Source organism: Castor canadensis, chromosome 11, assembly GCF_047511655.1.
Source record: "Castor canadensis chromosome 11, mCasCan1.hap1v2, whole genome shotgun sequence".
NCBI lineage: Eukaryota > Metazoa > Chordata > Mammalia > Rodentia > Castoridae > Castor > Castor canadensis.
In genome coordinates, this window is record NC_133396.1 from 34,794,930 (window position 1) to 34,821,045 (window position 26,116).

At 41.2% G+C, this 26,116-nt stretch overlaps 3 protein-coding genes across 7 annotated transcripts in view; 2 read left to right on the forward strand and 1 right to left on the reverse strand.

The window, feature by feature from the left end:
* Positions 1–648, forward strand: part of Cltc (clathrin heavy chain) — a 64,962-nt gene extending 64,314 nt beyond the window's left edge. For both annotated transcript variants that reach the window (XM_020161824.2, XM_074046216.1), the window contains one exon: positions 403–648. In XM_020161824.2, the coding sequence (XP_020017413.1) occupies positions 403–416 (14 nt within the window). In that variant the 3' untranslated portion in view covers positions 417–648. The remainder of the gene's footprint in view (positions 1–402) is intronic.
* Positions 538–19,319, reverse strand: Ptrh2 (peptidyl-tRNA hydrolase 2). Of its 4 annotated transcripts, XM_074046219.1 has the most exons (3): positions 19,103–19,279; positions 12,271–12,433; positions 538–1,158 (listed from the first exon to the last, which is right to left on the reverse strand). In XM_074046219.1, exons 2-3 carry the CDS (start codon positions 12,316–12,318, stop codon positions 619–621), a joined length of 588 nt encoding a protein of 195 aa, XP_073902320.1. In that variant the 5' UTR covers positions 12,319–12,433; positions 19,103–19,279; the 3' UTR covers positions 538–618. The 4 variants fall into 4 exon arrangements, with proteins under 4 accessions (XP_073902320.1, XP_020017415.1, XP_020017417.1 ...); XM_020161826.2 differs by lacking the exon at positions 12,271–12,433 and having other exon boundaries at positions 19,175–19,319; XM_020161828.2 differs by lacking the exon at positions 12,271–12,433 and having other exon boundaries at positions 19,131–19,288.
* A 55-nt stretch (positions 19,320–19,374) lies between these two features.
* The window catches only part of Vmp1 (vacuole membrane protein 1), a 108,198-nt gene continuing 101,456 nt past the window's right edge, over positions 19,375–26,116 (forward strand). The window contains exon 1 of the mRNA XM_020161838.2: positions 19,375–19,494. The gene's annotated coding sequence lies outside the window, so the exon portion shown is untranslated. The remainder of the gene's footprint in view (positions 19,495–26,116) is intronic.

Here is a 26,116-nt window from a genome sequence, read left to right on the forward strand (position 1 = left end):
CTGTGAGTTAGAACCACTGCTGAAAACCTTTGGCCACAATGGATCACAGGAAATAAGCAATAAACACTGTACAGGTAGCTATGTCAACTTTGAAATTTACTTTGAAACTCAAAATGGTTACATTTGAAACCAGGAGATTCCACTGGGTGGCCATACCATGATCTGTGCAGTAAAACCAGGTATCAGTCATTCAAAAAGCAACAGTAGAGAAACTGCAATTTGAATTCTGTGAGACCACCCATGAAGCACCTCCTACACAGGTGACAGGACAGTGGCATAGTTTCAGGGAAAGGAGCTGTCAACACATAAGTCAACACAGATAGTAAAGTGGATCTTATATAGGGAAATGCTGTTAGCCAGTTTGTCATGACCTGTTTTTCTCTCCTTCACTATTTGTTTCAGCATCTTTTACTTGAATCGCCAAGATCATTTCACCAACAGTATTTTTCTTAAGCCCAAGATGACAACATTTAACTGCTAAATTTATGACAGAAGAAAATGGGAGTGGACTTTTTTTAATCTCAAGAATGTTCAAACTGGGGGAAGAAATTCAGTTTTTATTGTTAGAATTTGACAGATTTCAAACACTTGTGATAGGAACATCACATGAAAGCCTGTCTAATAAAGTTTGAGATGGCCAGTAACTTTATCCATTAGGTCTGCTGGTCCTGGCCCAATTCCTAGGACGGTACGAGAGCCTGGTTCAATCTGAGTGCGCCCAGCATCTTGGATTAAACTTACAGTGAGCCCTAGCATTTTGGCATGGGTCAGTAATTCCATCAGGGCTTCTTCATCAGGTGCTTTGACCACCACTTTGGGCTGGCCACAGTATTCCCACTGTTTGAGCACATGCGGGTTTCTCCTTTGAATTTGCTTGTAGGCAGAAACAGCAGCATGAGAGCACTGGGCAGCAACTTTTCCTTTTCCCATCTTTAAGTCACTTCGAACCACAAGAATCATTTTGTACTCCCCACTCTCTCCCAAGGTGCTTGTTTCAGTTCCAGTTTCTGTGTCTGTCTCACTTGGGGAACTTTTGGGGAGCTTCCCAAAGTGCACACGGAGACCCCAGCCCAGGCACATGCCACAGGCAACTCCAACGGCCAAGCTGAGGGTACCGGGATGAGCCAAATACTCCATAACCAAGGATCTGGAGAGCATCTTAAAGGAAAGGGAAAAATTTAGTAGCAGCAATGAAAAGTTTCACACTTATCAGATACTTTAAGTAGTAAGCAGTATTTTAGAACTACGTGAGGCCACCCAGAAGAAGGGCAAGGTACATTATCTACATGTACCCTGTTCCTACCCATTCCCTGTGCACTAGAAAAAGAGTCAAGCATTAACAGGAAATAGCTTTAGAGCATCTTGAACTCGTGAGTAGTATCTGTTTCAAAAACTCCTGTTGTTCAGTCTTCCCTAAGTCAACACCCCCCTGCCCTACCTTTTCTGGAAAGCAGTGAATACATCTGTGTTTTCATAATGCAGTGGTTCTCAGTGGAGATGGTACCAGCATCAGCAGTTCCCCACTGCACTCTGCCCATTTACTAGGCAGGAGCAAAGGTACTACCGATCTTACAAAATAAAAAAAGGAAAGCTGAACATATATATTATAGAAGGAAGACTACTAATACCTGAGATTAGAACTGAACTCCATTTTACTTAGGAACACAAAGTATTTGTGGCACTGTTTGACTATTCATCAGGTTTTCCAGAAGTATAATTATCATATAAAACAGAGGAAGATCATTCTTGATCCTTTGAAAGTCCTGCTACCCCAGCAAAACTCTTCATATTTGCATGGCCAATAAAACATGTATGTCAGACTACATTTGAGGAGACTGAATTGATAATGCATTCATTCAAGCATTTATACATATGAAGCCACTGTATTTTAGTACTTGAAAGTGATGTCCTTAGAATTGTGCAGTGTATAATCCTCATGGCATGGATGATAGCCCTGGAAATTCTTTATTGTAAGTTTCCTTATCTTCCTCATTAGCATAAAGTCACACATGGCAGGTAGATTAGGCAGTATTACCAAAGATCTTCACTTCAGGATGGTATTGCAGATGCTATTTTTAAAGATACAGTTCATATACTATAAAATTCACCCTTTTAATTTGTAACTGGTTTTTAATATCCACAAGGTTGTGCCAACCATCACCAGTCTAGTTCTAGAACATTTCAGTGCCTCAAAAAGTAACCTTTTACCCATTAGCAGTCACTTCCCATTTCCCTCTTCCTGACAACCACTAGTCTACTTTGTGGCTTTACAGATTCACCTATTATGAACATTTTATTTAAATAAAATCATACAATAGTGTGGCATTTTGTTTTGGCTTCTTTGATTTAGCATAACGTACTGGTGTACTTAATATTTTGCTTTTAAAGGCTGGATGTCAGTCAAAAGTACAGTTAATAAAAAAGTAAAGCAACATGATATTCCCACACTTACAATCTTAAATTCAAATCTGCTCTTGCAGTGTGTCACTAAGTTCATCTGCCTTCTCAATTCTTTTATTTTTTGAAATACTGCACCCTTCTACAAATACTGAGCCAGCTCTAGGATCTAACCACACAAAGTAGAAAAAGTTCCTTCTATAACAGAGCTTTTGTTCTAGTAGAGGTTTGGAAGTGGCCCGATCCTAATTTTGAATTTCATTCATTTTAATAAAACTTCATGTTTTCATAGCTCAGATTTTTCACATATTTTTTGTCATTTGATCCATATAATGATGACAAGTTAGTATTTTCATATCGAAAATGAGGAAACCTGCCTCACTCCTGTAATCTTAGCTACTTGAGAGGCTGAGATTGGGAAGAGCATAGTTTGAGGCTAGGTTGGGCAAATAGTTTGTGAAACTCTATCTCCAAAATAACCAGAGCAACATGGACTGGAAGTGTAGCTCAAGTGGTAGAGTGCCTGCTTTGCAAGTACAAAGCCCTGAGATCAAACCCCAGTCCCACCAAAAAAACAATTACAAAAACCTCTAAGACCAGGAACAAAGTGATACCATGTAGTTCAGGTTGGTCTTGAATTTGTAAGCCTCCTTCCCTAACCTCCTAAGTACTGGAATTATAGATGTGCACCACCACACCTGGCTTGCCACTCTTATTTAATATAGTACTGGAAGTCTTTGCAAGAGCAATTAGGCTGGGGGGAGGTGGGAATAGAGGAGAATGATGGAGGGGGTGAATTCAACTATGATATACTCTAAGAACTTTTGTAAATGTCACAATGCACCTGTAGTACAACAACAATATAATAACAAAAGAGCAATTGGGTAAGAGAAAGAAAGGACATCCAAATTGGAAAAGATGAAGTTAAATTATCCATGTTTGCAGATGACATGATTCTACACATGGAAAAACAAATACTCCATCAAAAAATTGTTAGAACTTATAAACGAATTCAATAAAGTACCAGTATCCAAAAGTCAGCATACAAAAAAAGCATTTCATACCCAAATAATGAAAAAGAAACTTAAGAAAGCAACCCCATTTATAACATCTATAAAAATATTTAGGATAAGCTTCATCAAGGAAATCTCTGCAATGAAAACTATAAAACACTGATGAAAGAAATAGAGGGCACAAAAAATGGAAGATCACATGTTCATGCATAACTCTATTAAAATGATACTACCCAAAGCAATAGAGATCCAATATAATTCCCACCACAATAATGATTTTCTATAAAAAAAATAGAAGAAAAAAAATCCTAAAATTCATATGGCAGCACAAGAGACCCAGAATACCAAACAGATCCTGAGCAAAGAAAAGAAGGGTGGAGACATCACAATGCCTGACTTTTATACATACAACAGAGGTGGGTGTAGAAGCTCTTGCCTGCAATCCAGCTATTTCAGAAGCGACCAGAAATGCAGTTCAAGGTCAACTTGAGAAAAACATTGGGGAGACCCCCATCTCAACTAACAAGCCAGGTGTCATAGTGCATATCTATAACCCCAGTCACCCGGAGTGTACAGGCAGGACAATCAAAGTGGCTCTGGCAACAAGTGCATGACCCTACCTGAAAAATAACTAAGGTAAAAAGGTGTGTAACATGGCTCAAATGGTACAGTGTCTGCCTAGGAAGTACAAGGCCCTGAGTTGAAACCATAGTACCAGAAAAAAAGATCTACAAAGCCGTAATTACTAAAACAGCTTGGTACTGGTGTAAGAGCAGACATATCCACCTCAAATGATTTTTGACAAGGAATGTAGAAAAGACTTCTTCAATAAACATTGCTGAAGAATGAAACTCTCCTACTGTACACAAAAATCTACTCAAAAATGGATCAAAGACGAGTCATTTTTTTTTTCCTTTTCTTGTGGGACGCAAGGCTTTGTGCTTGCAAAGCAGGCACTCTACCCCTCTCCAGTCCATTTTGCTTTAGTTATTTTGAAGATTGGGTTTCGGGAACTGTTTGCCAGGGATGGCCTTGATTCTCCCTTTCTCAGCCTCCCAAATAGCTAGAATTACAGGCCTGAGCCACCATTACCCAGCAAAGACATAAATTTTAAACCTGAGTGGGAGAAAATATTTGCAGATGGTGTGTCCAGAATATATAAAGAATTCAAAAAGTTGAAACCCAAAAAACAAATTTAAAAATGGGTTAAAGAACTAAACAGACACTTCTCAAAAGAAGACATACAAATGGCCAACCAATGCATGAAAAAAACACTCAGTTTCAGGAATCATCAGAGATATGCACATCAAAACTACAATGATGTAGAAGCTTATCCCAGTTACAAGGGCTGTCATCACAGACAAGAAATAAACGCTGGCAAGTACACGGAGAAAAGGGAACAATTACACACCAGTGTGTGTGGGGGGGGGTGTAAATTAGTACAGCCATTACAGAAAACGGTATAGAGATTTCTCAATAAACTAAAACTAGAACTACCATGGGATCCATCACTTTCCCCACTGGGTACATGTCCAGAGGAGATGAAATCTTGTTTTTAGAGTGGGAAACTGCTGACAGGTGGAGTGGTTCGTGTGGTAGAGTGCCTGCCTAGCAAGTAATAAGACCCTGAGTTCAAACCCTAGTACTACAAAAACCAAAACAAAAATAAACTGGAAAACTGTTATTTTAATCTTTTTTTAAATGTCAAGGCCTGTGCTTATTAGGCAAGAGGTCTACCACGTCAGCCATGCCTCCAGCCCCAGAGATGAAATCTTTACCAAAAGATGCTTGCACTCCCATGTTTATGCAGCACTATTCACAGCAGCCCAATTACAACCCAGAAGACCTTCAGGTGATGGATGGATAAAGAAAATGTGATACAGTACACAAGGCAGTACTACTCAGCCATGAAAAAGAATGGAATTCTGTCATTTGCAGCAACATGGTTGGAACAAGAGATCATTATATTAGGTGAAACAAGCTAGCCAGCCAGACAGAAACATGTTCTTACTCATTTGGAAACCAGTAAGTAAGCACTGCAAAAGTATGGAATGGAATAGTGGTCACTAGAGAAGGATGGGGAGGGGAGATGAAGGACTTACAAGGTCTAGGAAAGGTGCTGGGGAAGAGGAATAGGGATGAGGGTGGAAGAAAGGTAGATAGACATGATCAACACATGCTGCAAGAATGGAGACGTATCACTGGATGTCCATTAACTTGTACAATTAAGGTGTTAATAATTATGATAAAATCCCCCAAACAATAACTGATTAATTAGTTATGAGGGATACAAAGGATTGAAGTACTGGTTCACAAACTTACAGCATTGTGACTTGCAATTTAACATGAAGGGAAGTAAAAGTGGATCTCCATTAGATAATTAGGTAAAATGAATACTACAGAATTTAGTATAAAACTTATAATACAGATATTAGCAATCAAATATTGGGATTTTACAACTAAAACTCCCTCTGGATATTATCCCTACAGAGCAGATTTACCTGAAGAAGGTTTTGACTTGAGCAAAAAAGGTCAATTACAGTTCTTAATCACTCAACAGATACATACCATAAAACAAAGACGGTTATAGACAAATGAATTGTAAAGTTAGTTCAAAAAGTCAGGAAGTTGCTGGGCATGGTGGTACAGACTTGTAATCCTAGCACTGGGGGAGACTAAGGCAGAAGGATCATGAGTTTTATGCAACCTAGGCTACATAGCGAGACTGTCTTTACCATCCCCCGCAAAAGGGGGGAATACTGGAAATTTTGGATAGTGCAGCTATCTGTTTAAGTCAAAACCAACTGGTTATTACAAATCTTAAAAAATGTGTATGTACCTTTTATTTGATTATATGTTGTAAGACAAGTGATAGCTCTCAAATTACAAGTGATCATTTTCTCATAAAAAGGCCTTGATCAAAGATCAAGGGTACAGACTACCTATAAGGGATTGTTTTGATGATGACTGTTTTCTCAGACACGTGCATGCAGGTGTAGTGGTACTGGAGTTATAAGATGGTAAATCATACAGCAAGTTACTGGAAAAGAAAATGGTTAGAATCAAAGATGGTTGTATAGATGAGATTTGGTCAGAAAGCTCTCCTGTTTTTCTGCAGTAGTAAGAGAAATATCCCTTTAATTTATTATTTTTTTGGCTGGGGGAGTGGCTCAATTGGTAGAGCACCTACCTCCCAAGCACAAGGACCTGAATTCATACCCCAAGTCCACCAAATAAATAAAGAAAAAAAAATTATTATTTTTTGTGGCAATGGGGTTTGAACTCAGGGCCTCACGCTTGCTAGGCTGATGCTCTACCACTTGTGCCACAACCCAGCCCAAATTCCCCTTTTAGAGGGTTCAGAAATAAAAGCAAACAAGATGAAAGCCTGACCTTTCTCTTTAGAAGTTTAGTAAAGGCAGAAAGAGAGAGAGAGAACCTTAAGCAGAGAACACAAGTATGTATAAAACCATAGGGGATTGTAGCAGAAGCACAGGGAAGTTATACTGTGGTTTCTATTTTCTCAGTGAGAAATCAAGCACGATCAGCTAGGAAAACATAGTGAAGGTTTAGAATAGCTACTGAGGCAAATGTAGAGGCTGTGTAACAGAATTGAGGAGTTGGCTAGCCTAGGGTACTAGGCAAGACCCTCTCTGAAAAAAACAAAACAAAACCAACAAAAGAATTTATAGTAGTACATACTGGGCCCAGGAATACATACTGTAAATGTGCACCAATCCACAGAACCGCACAATTTTTTCAAGCCCAATTCTGCACAAGTGTAGGACAAGCAGGTGTATTGTTGGTGAATGAAAAAGGACAGCAGGATTTACATAGGAGTTGGCAAGGGAATGGATGAAACCTATGACTCGTATCTTTTTCTTTTGCAGTGCTGGGGATTGAACCCAGGACTTCACACATGCTAGGCAAATGCTCTACTACTGAGCTACATCCCTGGCCCTTTTAAAAGAATTTTATTTTGAGACGGTCTTTCTAATTTGCCTAGGCTGGCCTCAAACTCACAATCCTCCATCCTTAGCCTTCTTCCAAGGCTCTGTAACTCATTTCAAAGCACACATTCTATACAGATTTTTGATGAATAAAAGCATTGAGCAACTCAAAAAAAACAGAAAAAAGGAAACTGAGTCCAAAAGAAATTCAATAAACAAGTGTTTACTAGCTATCTATATGTCAGGTATAACTAGAAGGAGTCTCTGCACCAATTTCTAGGTTGCAAAGTGTGAGAAAAATGATCTTTTCTATCAAAGTATTTGTTACCCTCTTAGATTACTTAAAAATTCCTCAGGTCATCATCTTGGGTGACTTGCATGTTTAAAGGGTCCTTGCTTCCTGTACAATTCCATTGCCCTCCAAACTGCATTCCCTAACCCATCCCCCAAGCCTTTTAGCCAATCGAGGGAGTTGTGAACCTCTGACCTGGACAAAACCCAGGTGAAGGGCAGGTACAACCGCATCAGAGATATAAGGAGGAGCCACTGTCAGCCATTTTGTGCTTGTGTGACGCTTAGCGGGAGTGAGCACATGCTTGCACCCTCTTGATCAAGAGAAAATTGCCTTGTCAAGATTTTCTGTCTCTTGTGTGTCTGTTTTCAGCACCAGAGGGTTATTACTTCCAACAAAAGTAACCAAATACTCCATATATCAGATTCAGGCAGATTCTGGAAAAGTGAACTACTCTACATAGAAGACCTAGCATATGATGAATACCACACTAAAACCTTTACATCTGTAAAGTTGTCAGACTCAAAATGGAGTTGCTTTTTATCAAATTCTAACAAAAAAAGAAATAAAGCTGGGAGTTTAGGAAGGAGAGTATCTCGTGCCTGACAATAAGAATCATGACAAAAGAATGCCACCACACTTAGGAGGCCGAGGCAGGAGTATTTTGAGTGCCAGACCTGCCTGGGCTATGTAGCAAGATCCTGTCTCAAAAACAAAACAAAATATTGCAATGTTCATTACCAATAAACATATTCATCTTTGGACAATTGGTTATTTAGGTGGATGCACCCACGATTTCATTTATTATTGCTATGAACATAAATGACATTAAGTCCCATTTTATTTTCTGGCAGTACCGGGCCACACACTTGCTAAGCAGGTGCTCTACCACTTGAGCCATTCTGCCAGCCCCATTAAGACTTATTTTAAAGGTAAGAAAAATGGGGATCAATATGAAAATCTGCTTATCCATAGTAACATAATAAGTGGCAGAAGTGTAAGACATCCCCATGTAATGGTCATAGTAAAAACCTTCTCATCTTTTCAACTTCATCTAAAAGCACATCTACAAAAAACTATCAGTGAAAATTCCAGAAATCTCCACATTTATTGCTTACATCCCACTTCTCAATGAGGTCTCTAATTATAAACTAGGATGTTCTTCTCTCATATTAACCCAAATAGACCTTCATCTACCTTCTCTAAAAGGTGTTTCAGCGTGTCCTGTTTCTGCACACCTACTATAAACACACTAATAAACCCAGTGCTTGAGACTCTTCTTAAAGATAATCTTTGGCAACAGCATCACAGTAAAACAAGTATGACCTTTACATAAACCCTCCTCTCGGTACTTTGTAATCACCCTGCCTGACCAAACACATTTCATTAGTGGCCTTGTTCCCATTACCTCCTGAACCATGCTCCGCCCAGTAATTCTCCTTCACAGGCCACTGATTGTTTGGGAAAGCCCAAATCTTTGAACTCTTCCACCACTGCTTTATTTTTCCTCTTTGTTTCAATTAAACTTTAATTACTAATCTCTACTTCTCCCATTCACTGTACCTGGTTGTTTCTCTTTCCTACCCTACTGAAATTGCTAAGGAACCAGACACTTCCTCATTGCCAAGTGTAGTTACTTTTTTCCAAGGTCTTGAGTTTTCTGCAACACTCACTTCTAATTGCTTTTAAAACTTAAAACTCTCCTCCTTGAATTCTTTAACCTAACTTTCACCTAATTCTCTGACAGTTTTAATCTCCTTCTGAGCTCAGCATCCTGTTTGGCTTGATACATGTATTATATTGGAGAGGGCGCTGTTTTTTCGCTCTCTCGTTTGTTAGAGCGAGCTTTTTCTCTCACTCCTGGTTATTACCTAACCTAACTGGGCTTAACTGGGGGCGAATGGAGATTCAGAAAAGACACAGGATTGACAGACAGAAAAGCGGGGTCAGGTGTGCTGAGCGCTCAGGTGGAGACGCCCAACCCTAATGCTTATTTTCTCTCTCTTTTATTCCTTAAGGCCTTACTCCTTGCAGTTCTTTAAAACCTTGTTTATAAAGTCTTCTTTAAAACCTTGCTTAAAACCTCTTTCCTGAGACTCTGGTCGGTCCCATGTTTAGCTTATCTTTAGCTTAATAGCTCTTAACGTCCTTTGCCCCCAGACTTGCAGCTTTTCTTCAGCATGCTCTCTTTAGCTTCCTTAAAGCCTAGGTGCTCAGACTTGCAAAGTCTCTGTTCTGTATCTTGCACTGTCCCATGTTCTCTTTGGCTTTTCTTTAGCTTCTAAAGCCTATGTTCTTTGTTTGGCTTTCTTTTCTAAGGCCTATGTTAAAAGTTCTCGGTGCAGACTTCTATCAACCCCTCTTTAGCCATACTTTTCCCTTCAGCAATTTCCCTTTAATAATTCTTTTCCCTTCCAAAAGCTTCCCACACCAAAAAGCCCAAAGCAAAAGCCCAAAAAACCCTCCAAAGTCCTAAGTAAAAGGAGGGGAGGGGGTGGAAAAGGGTGGAGCAGAGGCTGTCAGGGAGGGCATGACATTGTAACAAGGAGAAACCTGCGTTCTCACCGGTTTAGGAGACACAGCTGTTCTGCTTTTTCTGTTTGTTGCCGGGGCTGTGCCTATTTTGGCCTACAGGTAAAATCAATTAAGCCGACATCTCGCCTTCCTTATGTGCAGTTCTCATAGGCTTTTCATAATCCGCTCTCCACACTGTATTACACAAACTTACATATTTGGCCGTATTTTCAATGTATATATTGTCCAATAAGGTAGCCATTAGCCAAAAGGGGTTATGTAAATTTAGATTAAGACTAAATATTAAAAAAATTAAAAATAAAGAAATTAAAAAAAAAAGACTAAATATTCAGGGCCACCTTGGGAAGGGGACTAGGAAGTAGTGAAGAGGTCTGGTAGAGATGAACCAACGCGTGGTGCAATACACATGTGCGTGGAAACAACACAAGGACTCTCCCTGTATAGCTATATTTATCTCAAACTAGCAAAAAACACTACGTTTTTCTTATTATGTTTTTCATTCAACAAAACTGAAGAACAAGCCGGAGGAATGGGTTTGGGGGTGGGAGGTGGCCCAAATAATGTACACATGTAAGTAAATGTAAAAACGGTAAAATAAAATTTAAAGAAAGACTAAATATTCAGCTCAATACACTTAGTCATAATCGAAGTTCTCAAATCCAACAACTTGAAAGTGGGTACAGAACATATCTTTTGGATAGCACTGGTCTCTATGCTGTCTTTTCATCCTATGAATCAATCAATATTTACTGAAAATTTAACTGTACTCCTATCCTGAAGTTTGTACCTAGAGCACTAGGGGAAAAAAAAGTCCCACTCCTTACAGTGCTGCAAAAATAAATAAATAATAAATAACAGGGACATTTCTCTTACTGCTGCAGAAAAACAGGTGAAACTTGTGATCAATTTTCTTTTCTTTTGGTGGTGGGGTGGGCAGGCGGTATTTGAACTCAAGGATTTGCGCAGGCGCTCTACAATTTTAGCTACCCTGCCAGCCCTTTCTATGTTGGCTATTTTTTTAAGATAGGGTCTCGCTTTCCACCAGGGCTGGCCTGGACCGGGATCCTCCCGATCTCAGCTTCCCAAGTAGGATTACAGGTGTGAGCCAATATGTCCGGCTTGTATTCTTGATTTCTGAGAAAATCTGTATTTTCCATCCTCCTATGTCCTGCTAAATCCAGTCCCCAATCCTGTTGAACTTATCTATATGAAGGACTGAAGGACGGACTGCAGGAGGTCCCAAAAGGCGCTCAGTGGTCAAAGAGACACTTCTCCCTAGGAAACGCCTGTTTGCATCTGAAAGGCATCTCCTGCCATCAGGCAATGAAAATAGGCTATAAAACCCCACTCCCCACTCTGGCCCAGGGGATCACCGGTTTCCGGGTCCCCCTGCATTCCCCAGTATGAGCTCTTTCTCTTCTCTTTTCTCCAACTAAAATTCTCTACAAATAAAATCTTTCCGACCTCTGCTGTTAGAGTCTGTCTGTGCTTTCATTCTCAGAGCAGGCTCAAGACCCCCCCCCCCCAGCACCTGAAATTCCTGCATGTGTCATCCGTGCATCATATTTGGCGACCACGAAGGGACCAGCCGTCACCTGAGGTCCGTATAGGTTGTGCCAAACTGGGAAAGACTGCCTAAGAATGTGACCGTGAGCGTCCGGCACTCTGGTGGAGTCTGTTTTCCAGGAGAAACCCCACCACCACGGCCTAGCTATGGTGGAACTCTCAGGTCAAACTTTTCTCCCTCTCTGTCTTGTTAAGGAGGGTTTCTTCCTTGGGAAACTGAGGAAAAGGTCCGAGCCCACTACAGCTGTACGGCAGGCAATCTGAGGAAACTCAGAGGCCGGGCAGGAGTTTGTACTGCACTGCCAATGCTATGTGGGTGGAACTCGACTTAAGTATACCGAGGCTTTTTCTTTTTCCCTCTCCTTAAACACTAACACTCTCTTTCAAGATCTGACCAGCTTAAGGGGAGGTCTGAAAACAGCCAGTGGAAAGGAAAGTTTGTCTTCAAGCCACAAAAGGTGTTCTGGCCAGGGCCCTCCCCGGTGTCACCCAAAGGCTGGAGATGCAACTTTCTGACCTGTCCTGAGGCCCCAAAGGCAGCTAAGTTTCGGACCCCTCCAGCCATGTCCACAGCAAACAGAAAATCAGATCTCTCATGTTTTCTTCATGGTTTCTGTGGCCCGAGAGTGGAGGTCACCTCTTGCTTCCAGTGCTCCAGTACTGCCTTTGGCAGGATCGACCTGGACAGCAGGGATGATCAATAATCCCTCATGCGTAAGCCTGGAAACTCTTTTTCCCCAACCTTCAGCCTCTCCTTCCCCCTTCCCAGGCAGTTCAGGATGAGTGTCCCCCTCCCCGCTTCTTTCTTCAGGGAGTTTGGGAAAAGTCCCTACAGGCATCAGAAAGTTCTAGTCTCCAATTTAGGTTTAACTGTCTTTGTCAAGCATCAGACTAACTGGTTAAACAGGTTCCTCAGCCTGCCCTCAGGGAAAGAAAAAAAAAAACAGTTAAAAGGCAAAAACCTCAGGTCTCCATTTTTGCCCCTTACCAGAGCAAAAGCCTCCAAATGCTCTCTCTCTCTCCTTTCATAGAAAGCATATATGCCTCACAGGATATATAGGGGGAACAAAAGTCTACTTCATCAAGAGTCCCCATCCATGCCTCTAAAGGGGTCCTCCTTCTGGCCATGCAAGCCCTCTTGGTTACTTTGATAGAGTTTTTTTTAATTACAAGCGTTCAGCTGATAGAGGAGAACTAGGCCTACCTGGGTCGCAGGGCAAACAGGCGAGTCAAATAGATGAGAGATTGGTCGAAGATCATCTCAGGGGGGTGGGTGCAACTGAGATATCTATCTGTAAATCCTCCACGACTCTACCCACGAGTGGCAGTGGAAGGAGCAAGGGAGAGCCCTCTCCCACTAGAGTTTCTCCTCATCTGGGGACGCTTAGATAAAAGGAGAAACCTCTGTTAAGGTGACCAATTTTCCCTTGTTTCCCTTTTTAGATGGGAAATCAAGCCTCAAGGATCCAGGAAGGATCCCCCCTTGACTTCTTATTAAAACACTGGAAAGATCTTGATCCAGAAAGTCTTCAGCAAAAGCGACTCAAGTTTTACTGTACCCAGGCTTGGCCACAGTATCCTCTGGGAGATGAGGAAAGATGGCCAGAAGGAGGAGCATTAATTATAATACCATTCTTCAATTAGATATGTTCTGTAAAAAGGAGGGAAAGTGGACTGAAGTTCCGTACGTTCAATTGTTCTTTTTCCTAAGAGACCACCCAGAATGGCTAAACAAATGCAGGCTAGATACCCAGACCATGGTAACCCTTTGCAAAAAGCCCCCAAACTCCCTTGAGCAAAAAAACCCATCTAATGCTCCATCAGCATCCCCTCTTCCCCCTTACCCAGCCACCTCACACACTAGACGCTGTCCCACAGGACTCTACCCCTCCAGTTAATTCCTAGAGGGGACAGAGCTCATGTTCCTTTTAGAGTGAGTGAACGTAAAGAAATAAAAAAGGATTTAGAAAATTACACAGAAAACCCAGATCAGTACATCCAGGCATTTAGAGAAGTCAGCCAAAACTTTGAACTGAGCTGGAAAGAGATAATGCTATTGCTATCTCAGACCCTCACTTCTCTGGAGAAACAGCGGGTTCTAGATCAGGCAGTCACAGCTGGAGACAATTATCACTTAGATAAAAGCAGGCCCTACAGGCCTGTCTCACACTGGGCTCTCACAGGAGAAGGAGGGGGAGGGAGAAGAAAGACAAAGACATTGGATACCTAGAAGGGAGCCTCAATTCCCAATTTCAACAGAGATCAGGCAGTGCCTAGGTATGACCCTAAGTGGGACCCTGAAAATGACAAGGATGAATGGAGTCGTAACCATTTCATCCACTGCATTCTTGAAGGACTAAGGAGAGCCAAGGTAAAACCTCTTCATTACTCCAAGTCACAGCTGTACAGCAAGGCCACTTAGGAAAGTCCAGTAGCTTTCCTACAGAGACTTAAGGATGCTTTACAAAAGCATACCAACATTATACCAGAGTCACATGAAGAGGAAATCGACCTAAATTTCTAACACAGTCAGCACCAGATATCCGTAAAAAGCTTCAGAAATTGGTGGCTGAAGGGAGCAGAGATCTGGACCAATTGGTCCGTGTAGCCACATCTGTATACTATAACAGGGACTTAGAAAAAGAAAGGAAGGATCTGGAAAGGGAAAAGAGAAAGGATAAGCGGCAGGAGGCTCTGATCACAGCGCTCAGAGGCTCCCCTGGGACGAAGTCCAAACCCAAGGACATGCTTTCAATGTGGACAGGCAGGCCATTTTAGGAGGGAGTGCCCCTGGAGAAAGCTACCTCCGGGACCCTGCCCCATTTATTGGGGAAAACATTGGAAGGCACACTGTCCCCGGTTCCCAGGGGAACCGAGGTCAGAGCCTCCCACCCAATGACGGGTCCCGGGGGGGCCTCCCATACAGGCTTCTGTAACCACTGTAAAAGCAAAAGAGCCCCAAATTAAGCAAAAGGTCAGCCTCCTTATCAATACTGGAGCCAGCATCTCAGCTATTCCTTTCTCTCCCGGACCCAGGTCCTCCAAGAAAATTACTGTTCAAGGCATATCAGGCCAGCCTCTAAAGCGTTATTTCACTCAGCCTTTAGCCTGCTCCTGGGGAGATTTCCATTTCTGCCACCTTTTTAATTGTCCCAGAAACCCCTACTCCTCTGCTAGGGGAGACCTTCTATCCAAATTGGGGGTACAGCTACTTTTACCCCCAGGAGAGTACTTTTGCTTGCCCCTAATAGAGGAACAAGTAGACCCCCCCAGTGTGGATGGATAGACACACTGTGGGACAGGCACGAACAGCTGCCCCAATCCTAATTCATCTCAAGGACCCCTCCTGGTTTCCCCATCAAAAACAATATCCTTTAAAGCCAGAAGTTAAGGAGGGGCTAATTCCGATAATCAAAGACTTAAAGAGACAGGGACTGTAATAGAATGCTCCAGCCCATATAATAATCCTATTCTCGGTGTCTGGAGGCTAGTCCAGGATCTCCGCCTCATTGACGAAGCAGTAGTGCCTCTCCATCCTGTAGTTCCAAATCCCTATACGCTTTTAGCCCAAATACCTCCAGGTACTACTTACTACTCTGTTCTGGATTTAAAAGATGCCTTCTTTTTCATTCCCTTACACCCTAAAAGTCAACCTATCTTTGCCTTTGAGGACCCCACAAGAAAGTCTGGACAGGTCACTTGGACTGTCCTCCCCCAGGGATTCAGAGACAGCCCCCACCTCTTTGGGTTAGCTCTAACCCAAGACTTGGCAGAATGGCAATACCCACAAGCTACTCTGCTACAATATGTAGATGACCTCCTGCTCTGTAGACCAAATGAGCCTGTCATTTCACGAGCCACTGAGTCCTTACTAAACTTCTTAGCAGATAGAGGTTATAAGATCTCTAAAGAAAAAGCCCAATTGTGTCAGTCTAGGGTTATTTAGGTCTTGTCCTGGAGAAAGAAATGAGGTCTCTAAGAGAAGACAGAATCCATTCAATCCTGACATTTCCTCTACCTAAAACTCTAAAGCAATTGAGGGCCTTTTGGGGGGTCACAGGATACTGTAGAATTTGGATCCTGGGATATGCAGATCTAGCCAGGCCTTTATATCAAATCCTTAAGGAAGCACAGAAGGATACCCAGCCCTTTATTGAATGGGATGACAAGTCAGAAAATGCATTCCACAGGTTAAAGAAGGCTCTTACGACAGCTCCCACCTGGGTCTCCCAGTACAGGACAAGTTTCAATCATATGTCTATGAAAAGGGAGGACTGGCCTTGGGCGTGGTGACTCAGCTCCGGGGCATCACTCCCCAGCCAGTAGGTTACTTAAGCAAAGAGTTAGATCAGGTAGCCAAGGGATGGCCAGGATGCCTCAGAGCAATGGCCACAGTAAGCCTTCTAGTGCTTGAAGCTCAGAAACTTATCCTAAACTGCCCCCTAACGGTTTATACCCTACACGACCTAGTGGGAATTTTAAACTCAAAAGGAGAACTTTGACTATCTGACAGCTGTCTACTTAAATATCAGGCCCAGCTTCTGGGAGGGACAGAAATAACTTTAAGGACCTGTCAGAGCCTAAATCCTGCATCCCTTCTACCAGAGGCAGAGGGAAATCCTGAGCACTCGTGTAAGGAGGTGCTTATGGAAAATTATGCTGCCCGACCTGAATTAACTGATCAGCCCTTAAAAAACCCAGATCTAGAATTATACACTGATGGCAGTTCCTTTGTCAAGAATGGTGCCAGACATGCAGGGTTTGCAGTTGTGACAGAATTTGGCACCCTCACATCAGGTCCTCTTCCTCCTAATTCAAGTGCTCAACTGGCAGAATTAGTGGCCCTAACAGAAGCCCTAAGACTGTCAAAAGAACAGAGAGTCAACATCTATACAGATTCTAAGTATGCCTTCCTGATCCTGCATGCTCATGCTGCCATTTGGAAGAAAAGAGAAATGCTAACTACAACAGGAACAGCTTCCCATAGAAATAAGAGAGGTTACTTTAATAGTTTTAGGGATAACAGCATTAGTTGCAACCCTTGCTGGAATCAGCTATGGGGTGATTGTCAATCATGTAACTGCAAAAAACCTAACCAAAGTGGTAGAGGACACCTCAGACCAGGTAGGCCTTGCCATTAAGGACATGCAAAGGTCTTTGTCATCCCTTGCCTGTATGGTAATGGACCACCGCCAAGCAAGGGGGGGTATGTGCCACTGCCAATACCTCCTGTTGCACATATATAAACACTTCAGGCATTGTAGAGGAACGTGCAGATTATATTCTCCAAGAGGATAAATGGCTCCGGGAGCAATCTCTTGAAACTCAGGTTTCTACTCAGATATGGGAACAAATAAAATCCTGGCTTCCCTCCAGGACTTGGTTCCTACCCTTTCTGGGGCTTATAGTTGCCATTATTCTCTTGCTTGTGTTTGGGCTTTGCATTTTAAACTTGTCAAGTTTGTTTCTTCTCACCTAGAATCCATCAAACTACAAATGCCTCTGGTGGAGATGAAAAAGACCTACTACCACGGTCCCCTTGACAACCCCTCTCGTGGTCAGCTCTGACACTGTGGGCCCCTTCGTCGCCCTCTGTCAGCATGATGCAGTTACTGAGTCGTCCCTATCCCTAACAGTAGTTAGGGCGACCATTGAGAGGGGGGAATGAAGGACTGAAGGACAGATTGCAGGAGGTCCCAAAAGTGGTCAAGGAGACACTTTTCCCTAGGAAACGCCTGTTTGCATCTGAAAGGCATCTCCTGCCATCAGGCAATGAAAATAGGCTATAAAACCCCACTCCCCACCCTGGCCCAGGGGATCACCAGTTTCCGGGTCCCCCTGCATTCCCCAATATGAGCTCTTTCTCTTCTCTTTTCTCCAACTAAAATTCTCTACAAATAAAATCTTTCCAACCTCTGCTGTTAGAGTCTGTCTGTGCTTTCATTCTCAGAGCAGGCTCAAGAACCCTGAGCATCTGAAATTCCTGAGCGTGTCATCCATGCATCATATATTCAACCGACCCCCTAATAATTTTGAAAGCTTTTGGCAAGAAATAAACTTTCCTAACTCCAATCTTTCCACATTTGTTTCACATGTGCCCTACTTCATCCCGTTCAGCCATTATAATTATAGCACATATGATTGAAACTCATCAGCTAAACCGCCCACAGAATGAAACATAAATCCCTTAGCATGAAATTGTTGGGTCTGGAGACCTAAAGCAGATGAGTGAATATTCCATCCTCCTATGGAGAGCCATATCATTCCTATATCCTGAGGAGATGGAGGCCTGCATTCCTGCATCCTAAAGGAGAGATACAGATCTGCCACAGGGCTGATGAGCAAAATGCTCTTAAGATTGTTTCCCCTCCCCCAATAAAAGTGCAAATCAAACCAGTTCACCTGATGAGAAAAACCCACCTAACCCAGAGTTAGAATGTCCATAAAAACCTCAGCGAGCTACCGGCTTCCGGGCTCTGCTGCAGTACCTTAGCTGTAGCCTTTCCTTTCTCTCTAATAAATTCTACTTTATATACCGGCTTTGGCTCATCATTCAGCTGCCTCACGGGCCAGTTCTCTGGCCTATGAAGGCAAGGACCCTGGACACCAGCACGTAACAAAATCAAAGCACTGCACAGTTAGGTTCCACCCTACTTTTTCCTTCTAACTTCCTCTCCTTATACACATTGTACCATTCAGCCATACCAAAGTACTACGTCCTTTCAACCTGCAATCTCTCCCCGAAATTATTCTCCATCCAAAACAAACACGCAAAAACATCCTATTCGCCGTGAGTGTCTTTACCACCCCCGACCTGACAGTCAGACTTATTTCCTTTTCAAAGCTTCCGCAGTACATACACATAGCTATTGTACAGTACATTCCCAGCTTCTAAAGCAGTGCCTGGATAATCTTAAAGGATCAAATACTTCTCTAGACATTATCTCTATGAGACAAGGGAAAAGTCAAACTTTTTGTTATATCCTTAGAAAACTTTCCTTTCTATGGAGTACTCAACAGCTTGAAGTGAGTATTCAGTTTTCAGCAAAGAGCGTAAGGCAGCCATGCTGCCTGAATGAGGAGACATTGCTGCAAACTAGAAATTCTGGGTCCTCCCTCTTCCTAGCGCTCTCGGTTCTTCTCCCAAAGGAAGGCTTGCAGAATAGACAAGGGATCCAGAGGTACTGGGCGTAAGACAGCTGATCACGGAGAAAATGAAGGGAATGAGATGGAAAGAAACGCTCCAACTACAGACTGGAGAACCGTATCCTTCTCCTTCGCCCTGGGATGCGCCCTGGGATGCGCCCTGGGATGCGCCCTGGGATGCGCCCTGGGATGAACTGACATACCAAGACCACCTCTCCTCCACACTCGCACCTTCGGTTCCTCACTTTCCCTTAACGAACACACTTCTCGCACACCTGCAACCTCTTCCGGGGTTCTCGAATAATTAGTTCCGGATCAAAGAATCATGGAGCAAGCAGTCCGTAGGATCCGAACTGAGAGGCTAACTCAAATCCCGCGAGAATCAGCCGAAGTTGCTGGAGGGTGGAACGTTTCTCTTTGGGAGGCGGTCTCCTCCGGGGAAGGGGAGGGAGGGGAGGGGAGAGGCGGGGGGCGGGGGGACCGGATCGGAAGTGACGCAGAGAGTTCCGGTTGGCCGGATCCCAGCGGCGGGTGTGAGAGTTGTTCGGGAGCCGTTTCTAGGATCCTGAGTCCGGAGAAGCCGGGGTGTGAGCGGGTAGGTATACGGGAAATTGGGGGCGAAAGCCTGAGACTAGCCACACAGTTTGGCTTGTTATAGAGCTCTCCACCTGAGACCGTGCAAATCTGAGCACGGAGTGTTTTAGGTCACTGCTGACTGGATGTCTCAGCCTGGCGATAGCCAGGTTATTTAGGACACCTCTCCACGGTTGATTACCCGGACGTCGAACCCAGACTATGGACTCCCGACCATTCTTTCTCCTCTTCGCGGACTTGGCGGTTGTACTCGGCTTCTGTAGATAACCCTCCCATCTCCCGGCGTGTCCAGGACCTCGGTGTAAATGAAGGTCTTTCTGATGACTGAGCTGTTTCTCAGGACCTTTCAGTTTGGTCCTTGCCATCTCCAGTCACTAGCTAAATGTATCCGCACAAAATGCAGGCGTGCAAGTACCATCTAAAGCCCTGGCAGTAGATGGCCAAGGGAATGGGCCTTCACTTTCTAGAGTCCTTGCTAAGGACTTTCTCGGATCTCCTTCTGCTGTCATGAAAGAATATAGAGTTCTCTGCCTTCTTCAAACCCCTGACTCCCAATGCTTGTTATTTCATTACAGTGCAAGCATTTGCAGTAAAACGTGAAGGTAGACTTAATCTTTAAAATTCCAAGAGAATGTATGTGGAACTGTGTTACACAGCTAGATTTCTTATGACCTCCATTAGATTTTACTCAGTCATCTTTTGTTTTTCTGCAGCCCCATCAAAAATCTAGTAATATATAGACTGGCACTGTTTAGGTGTCTTGGCAACATCGCTTCTTATCCTGACTTTATTGTCTTTCAGTTCTCCTTTGGTGCTTGTCAGATTTTGTAGACACATTACATTGATCATTTGGAGAAGTTTGTGCCAGTATTTCTAGTGTTGTAATGACAGAGAATTTAATATTTCAGCCGCTACTACCTATTAATTGTATTGTCGTTAGGTCTGATTTTAGTTGCGTTTTCTTGGTATAGAAGATAGGAAGAAACTATTATTTATTAGGCAGCATTTTATGCATTCTAGATTGTTTTTATTGACCTTTGGTAGAGAGATGGTGGTACCCAGACAAATATGACCAATTTATGTAAGTGTGAAATAACTCCAAGGTAGAAAACTCTCTTATTTTACTTACATTATTTAAACCATACGTGCATTTTTTTAGGGATATATCTCACTCAAATACACTGGATTAATACAACTACTTTCCTACAGCTCACATTCCCAAAGCAAAATGTACATATAAACAGGTTTCAGAACTATTTCAGTAAATGAATTGATGCCTTTTGATAGTCTACGTATAGCTAGTTTAATTGGTTTGTTTAATTCACATATTGTTTATATTTTTGAGTTAGAAAATGTTTTCACACCTGTCTTTGAAATAAGGTGACAAGATTTTTTGATAAATAGAATTATAAAAGTTAATTTAGCATCTAGCAAATTTTCGTAGTGATTACTAACTGCCAAATCTGTTCCTATATTATTTTTGTTCAGTTCAGTTATCCAGGGAATGATGATCCAGTTTTTCTGTTTTCCATTTTCTTCTTGCCTTTGTCTTGAGTCACCAGTTTTTAGGATTTTGAAGATCATTAAACTTTAAATCAGATGACCTGGATTGAAATCTGGGCTTCATCACTCGTTCAGTAATGGTTGGCAGGTTACCTGATGTTCTGAGTTGGCCTGGTTTGTGTTGATAAAAGTACTGCTAGCTGGGTTGTGATGGTTCACACCTGTAATCCTAGCTACTTGGGAGGTGAGATAGGGAGCGTTACAGATCATGGCCAGACCCCCGGGAAATAGTTCTCAAGACCCCATCTCCAGTGTAACCAAACCAAAATGCCACAGGTGTCACTGAAGTAGATAGAGTGCCTATTTTGTAGATACTAAGCCCTGAGTTCAAATCCCAGTCCCATGTAAGTGAATGAATGAGTATTAAAAGTACTGCTCACCTCAGTACATAGGATTGTCAGGAGATTTAGTCAGATGGTAAATGTGAAATACTTGATAAGTGAAAATGGTGATATTTTCATTTTACTGTGAGAGCTGAAACTCTAACGGTGTAAAATACTGTTACTTTGCATCATTTCCAAATCTGATTATTTATATTCTACTTTTATCTGAAAATATCATACACATTTCTAAGATGATCTTTGCCTTACTTTTGAACACAGTAAAGCTAGCTAAGACTGGCTTGAATTTCTGATCCATTGAATTAGTCACATTGGGTTAATAAGTAGGTGATTGGAAAATGAGTATAGTTTGGCATTTGACAGTTTAAATCTGATCTTTCTTGGTCATCATGTAATGTTTGTTGAGAATTTCCAGGTACAGGAAAAGTTGAAAGTTTGGGTGCTTATGTATTATTAATTAAAGGTTAGAAGTAGCCCTGACTTACTTACATTAAGTAAGAAGCCTTATTATTTTACTGAAACCAATATTTAGAATTAGAAGGAATCTCTGTGAATACTTGGTTAGATTCTTCTCATTTGATAGAGAAGAAAATCAAGGAACATTCAGTAATTGGCTTTCCTGAGGTCTTCTGGCGGAAGTAGTTCTAGAACCTGAACTGCACTTAGTCCTGCTTGTTGCTTTTCTTGCCTCCAAGCATCTTGATATGATTTGGTAATATTTCTTGGTTTGCATAAGAAATGTTTTCTTTCATGTATTAAAGAGATATACACACACAAACACACAAAACCTTTTTAACTGGTTTAGTCTTATAAATTGTAGGAACATAAAAACTGCTTCGGAAGATTTTCAGTACAAGCCAAGCATCGTGACATACATCTGTAATCCCAGCACTCAGAAGGCTGAGGCAGGAGGATCTTGAGTTTGAGGCCAGGTTGTACATAATAGCCAGTTCCAGGCTATCCTTTGCTACATAGCAAGACCCTGTCTCAAGAAAAAAAAGAAAAAAAATTGCAGTGGAGTGCATTAATAAAAAGAAAATTATATTCTTCAGAACAGTTATTCTGTGTTCATGCTTCGTTAATATCAGGTGTTAAGATATCTTCTTTCTGGCCAAGTAAAAATGACAGGATCTCTTTAACACATTTCTACTAAGTGAATGTTGATAGCACATAGGGAGAGCTCTATTAATTTCTTTGCTCCTGATTAAAAAACTTTCCCAAAACTGTTGTAATTTTAATATTGTTTTATTAATTATTACCTATAGAGTCATTTCTCTAGCTATTTCATTCTGTGTAAATAGCTACTGTAGAAGAGTAAATGCTTTGTTGGGAACTCTATTTCCAGTGAGTTCACAAAACCTGTTTAGTCTCTCTTTCTTGGAAATGATGGTGGTGAATATGACTGTCATTATTGTTTTTACCCAAGTATCCTGTGTATCTCTTCTTTTTTAGTGTGGAAATGAACTTTAGATCAAACCTGACAAACAGGATGAATCAAAGTGGCAAGTTTGCTGTCGTTCTGATATTGATAATTTGCACATCTACTTTCACAAAGATGTGCAGATATTTTTGAGAGTAAACTTTTTTTTTTTTTTTTTTTTTTTTTGGTGCTAGGGATTGGACCCAGGGCCTTGTGCATGCTATTATGGCCTTTATCACTGAGCTACATTCCAATCCCAAGAGTAAACTTGTAAACTCCATATTCTTTCTGGGATAGTAACTTTGGTTCGAGTTTGATGAATTGAAGTTATGTAATACATAAACCCTTATATAAAGCTCATTTTAAAACATTGTACTCCTTGAAAATTTGAACAGGAGATACTTTTCTGTGACATCTAAAAGGTGATTCCTTGGTTGGGAGCACGGCTAAAAGTGGTAGAGCACTTGCCTAGCAAGCATGAGTCCTTGGGTTTAATCCCCAGTCCTGCAAAATAAATAGGTAAAGTTTTATATATAAAACTTTGATATTTTTGCTTGTTCTTGGGATTATTTTATATAACTAGTCTTTATAGACTGTCTGGAAGGACTTGACAGATAAGAAGTAGGACAAAAAAGGCTTAGTTCAAATTCCAGATCTACTACTACATGTCTAGCTGGTTACTTAACCTCTTGCTCCTCAGTTTCCTCCTAGGCAATGAAGACAGTATACCTTTATTGTTAGGATTCAATGAATAAATTTAAGGCTAGCATTTAGAACAGTGCCTTGCATATAGTTAGCCATGATTATGATAATTATCATCATGTGACCCACTGAGCTGTTACCAAGAACTCTTTCCCAACCTCCTTTTGAAAGCATATCTTTACATTGCTATTTACTTATTGTCTGTTCATTGTTAATTTACAGTAAATAAATATCTGAGTATATATTTCATTTTGTGAATATTTTATAACATATGTGGGATTCTTAACCAAAGGAAGCATTCTTGTAGTCATTCCCTTAACCTTTTTTATTATTGTTAAGGTTGGTTTATATGTATTGTTTTTTTTCTTTCGTTCTGGGTACCTAAAATATAACTAGGCATGCTAGAACTTTACAAATGCTGGGCAAGTGCTTTGCCACTGAGCTACATTCCTAGCTCTGTTAATAGTTTACATTAGCTTTACAAGTCCTAACACAGAATTTAGACATTGAAATCAACAGTTCTTTTCACATTTAATGATGTCTTCTAGCACTTACATTCATTACATAGAGAACTGATTTTCTAGTGATGTCTGTTGTCTTACTTGTTCACTCATCCAATCAGTGAACAAACATCTTGTGTCCTTTGTGCCAGGTTCTGCGTAAAATAACAGGAAATAAGAAATGTTACGAAGGAAACAGCAAGGGTCTGAGAAAGAGTTGACAGTGTGGGTATATGCCTGTTGGGGAAGGAGCACAAGTAGACTTAGGATAGTGCAATGAGTTGAAGTAAGAAAGATATGCAGAGGCCAGGTCATGAGAATGAGTTTACATTTGGTTTTGAGTATTGTAGGAAATCACTGTATAGTTTTAAGTAGAAGAGTAATATAAGTTACTCCTACTCATTTATGGAGGATGAATAGAGTGGCAGTAGAAGCTGGACATGGTGATCCTACCACCTGGGAAGTTTTAAGTGGCAAGATCACTTGAGCCCAGAAGTTCTTGAGTAGCTTGGGCAACATAGAGGGATCCTGACTTAAAAAAAAAAAAAAAAAAAGTTAGTAGAAGATGGAGAACAGTGTATGAATACTAAAAATATTTGAGCTAGGACTTGGTCCTGAATTAGATGAGTGGTAAGGAAAAGAGAAGAGTTAAGAATGACTAAACTTCAGGACTTAGTGACTGAGTGGGTAGTTGTTCTAGGTACTGAGAGAGGAAGATTTTGGTAGGACCAGGTTTGTTTATTATAAGAACATGGGTAGGTATAGAGAGGAAAGAGTATGTTAAATTGGAGGTACTTAGGATCATCCTAGTTGTACCGTTACGTATACAAATCTAGAGGACAAAACCAAAACCACAAATTCTGGAAAGTATTTTAAACCAGTTGAGTCACTTGGGAAGACCGGGAAGAGGAAAGGACCCAGTCAGGTAGAGGGGGAAAAAAAATCTGACAAAGAGTAAGGAGTGTTTGAAAAAAAGAATGGTCAGCAACACAAAACTAATATAATGGTTATGTCTAGCATGGAGAGACCTAGGTAAATAAGGGACAGAGGGGAGTAAAACTTTTTTTTAAGCACATGAAAGTTTTTACTCAGAATTCTTTTAAGAAATGGTCAGCTTTGTCAAATGCTGCTGTCTAGTTTAGATGAGGACAGAATAAAGTTCAGTGAAGTTAAATTTGTTGATCTAATGGACTTCTTCCTCACTCATTGTTGAGTCAGGGTCCTTCCAGAAACTTTTAGGTCTCCACGTTACAAAAGGCCTTTAATGAAGAGAACATCCAAGGCTCCTGTGCCCTTCATAAATTTTTAAGATCCATTATAGGACATTACATGATACCCATGGAGATAAAATGGTTCCAGGAGCCCCTCAGCTGCTAAAATCCATGGATATGTAGGACAGAACTCAGGCACATCCTCCAGAGTTCAAGTCATCTGCAGATTATTTATAATGCCTAATACAGTATAACTGTTAGGTAAATAGTTGTTATGCTGTATTGTTCAGAGTTTTTTTTGTTGGTGGTGGTGGGTTTTTTTTGGCAGTACTGGGGATTGAACTCAGGGTCTCACATTTGCTAAGCAGGCACTCTACCACTTGAGCTACTCCGCCAGCCCCTTAGAGATAAATAACCATGTAATATTTTTCTAGTATTTTCAATAAGTAATTGGTTAAATCTGTGATGTACAACCTGTGACTATCTAGGACTGATTGTACTGACTTCTAGAAGACAGAGACGTTTTCTTCAGTTCTTAATCATAGAGGGGTCTGGAGTCTCTATGATGTAAGCTTCTGTTTTCTGTGATTTAACTAATAAAACTTTGTTAAAAGGTTGCATACAATTTAGATTTAAAAATATATTGCAATAATTATTTTGTGTTGCTTTGGTAGCACATACACTAAAACTGGAACAATAATTGTATCTCCGATAGTTTAGTGTCTTTGAACTTTATGGAAACTTCTATGGATTTCTGTTTTAAAAATTATATTTTAATAAATTTAAAATCAATTTGACATAATATTTTAAACTTTTAAATATTCAAATATGTCAGTAACTTTAATAACTATGGGTTAGTGAACATGCCAGGCAGATTCTTGCCTCA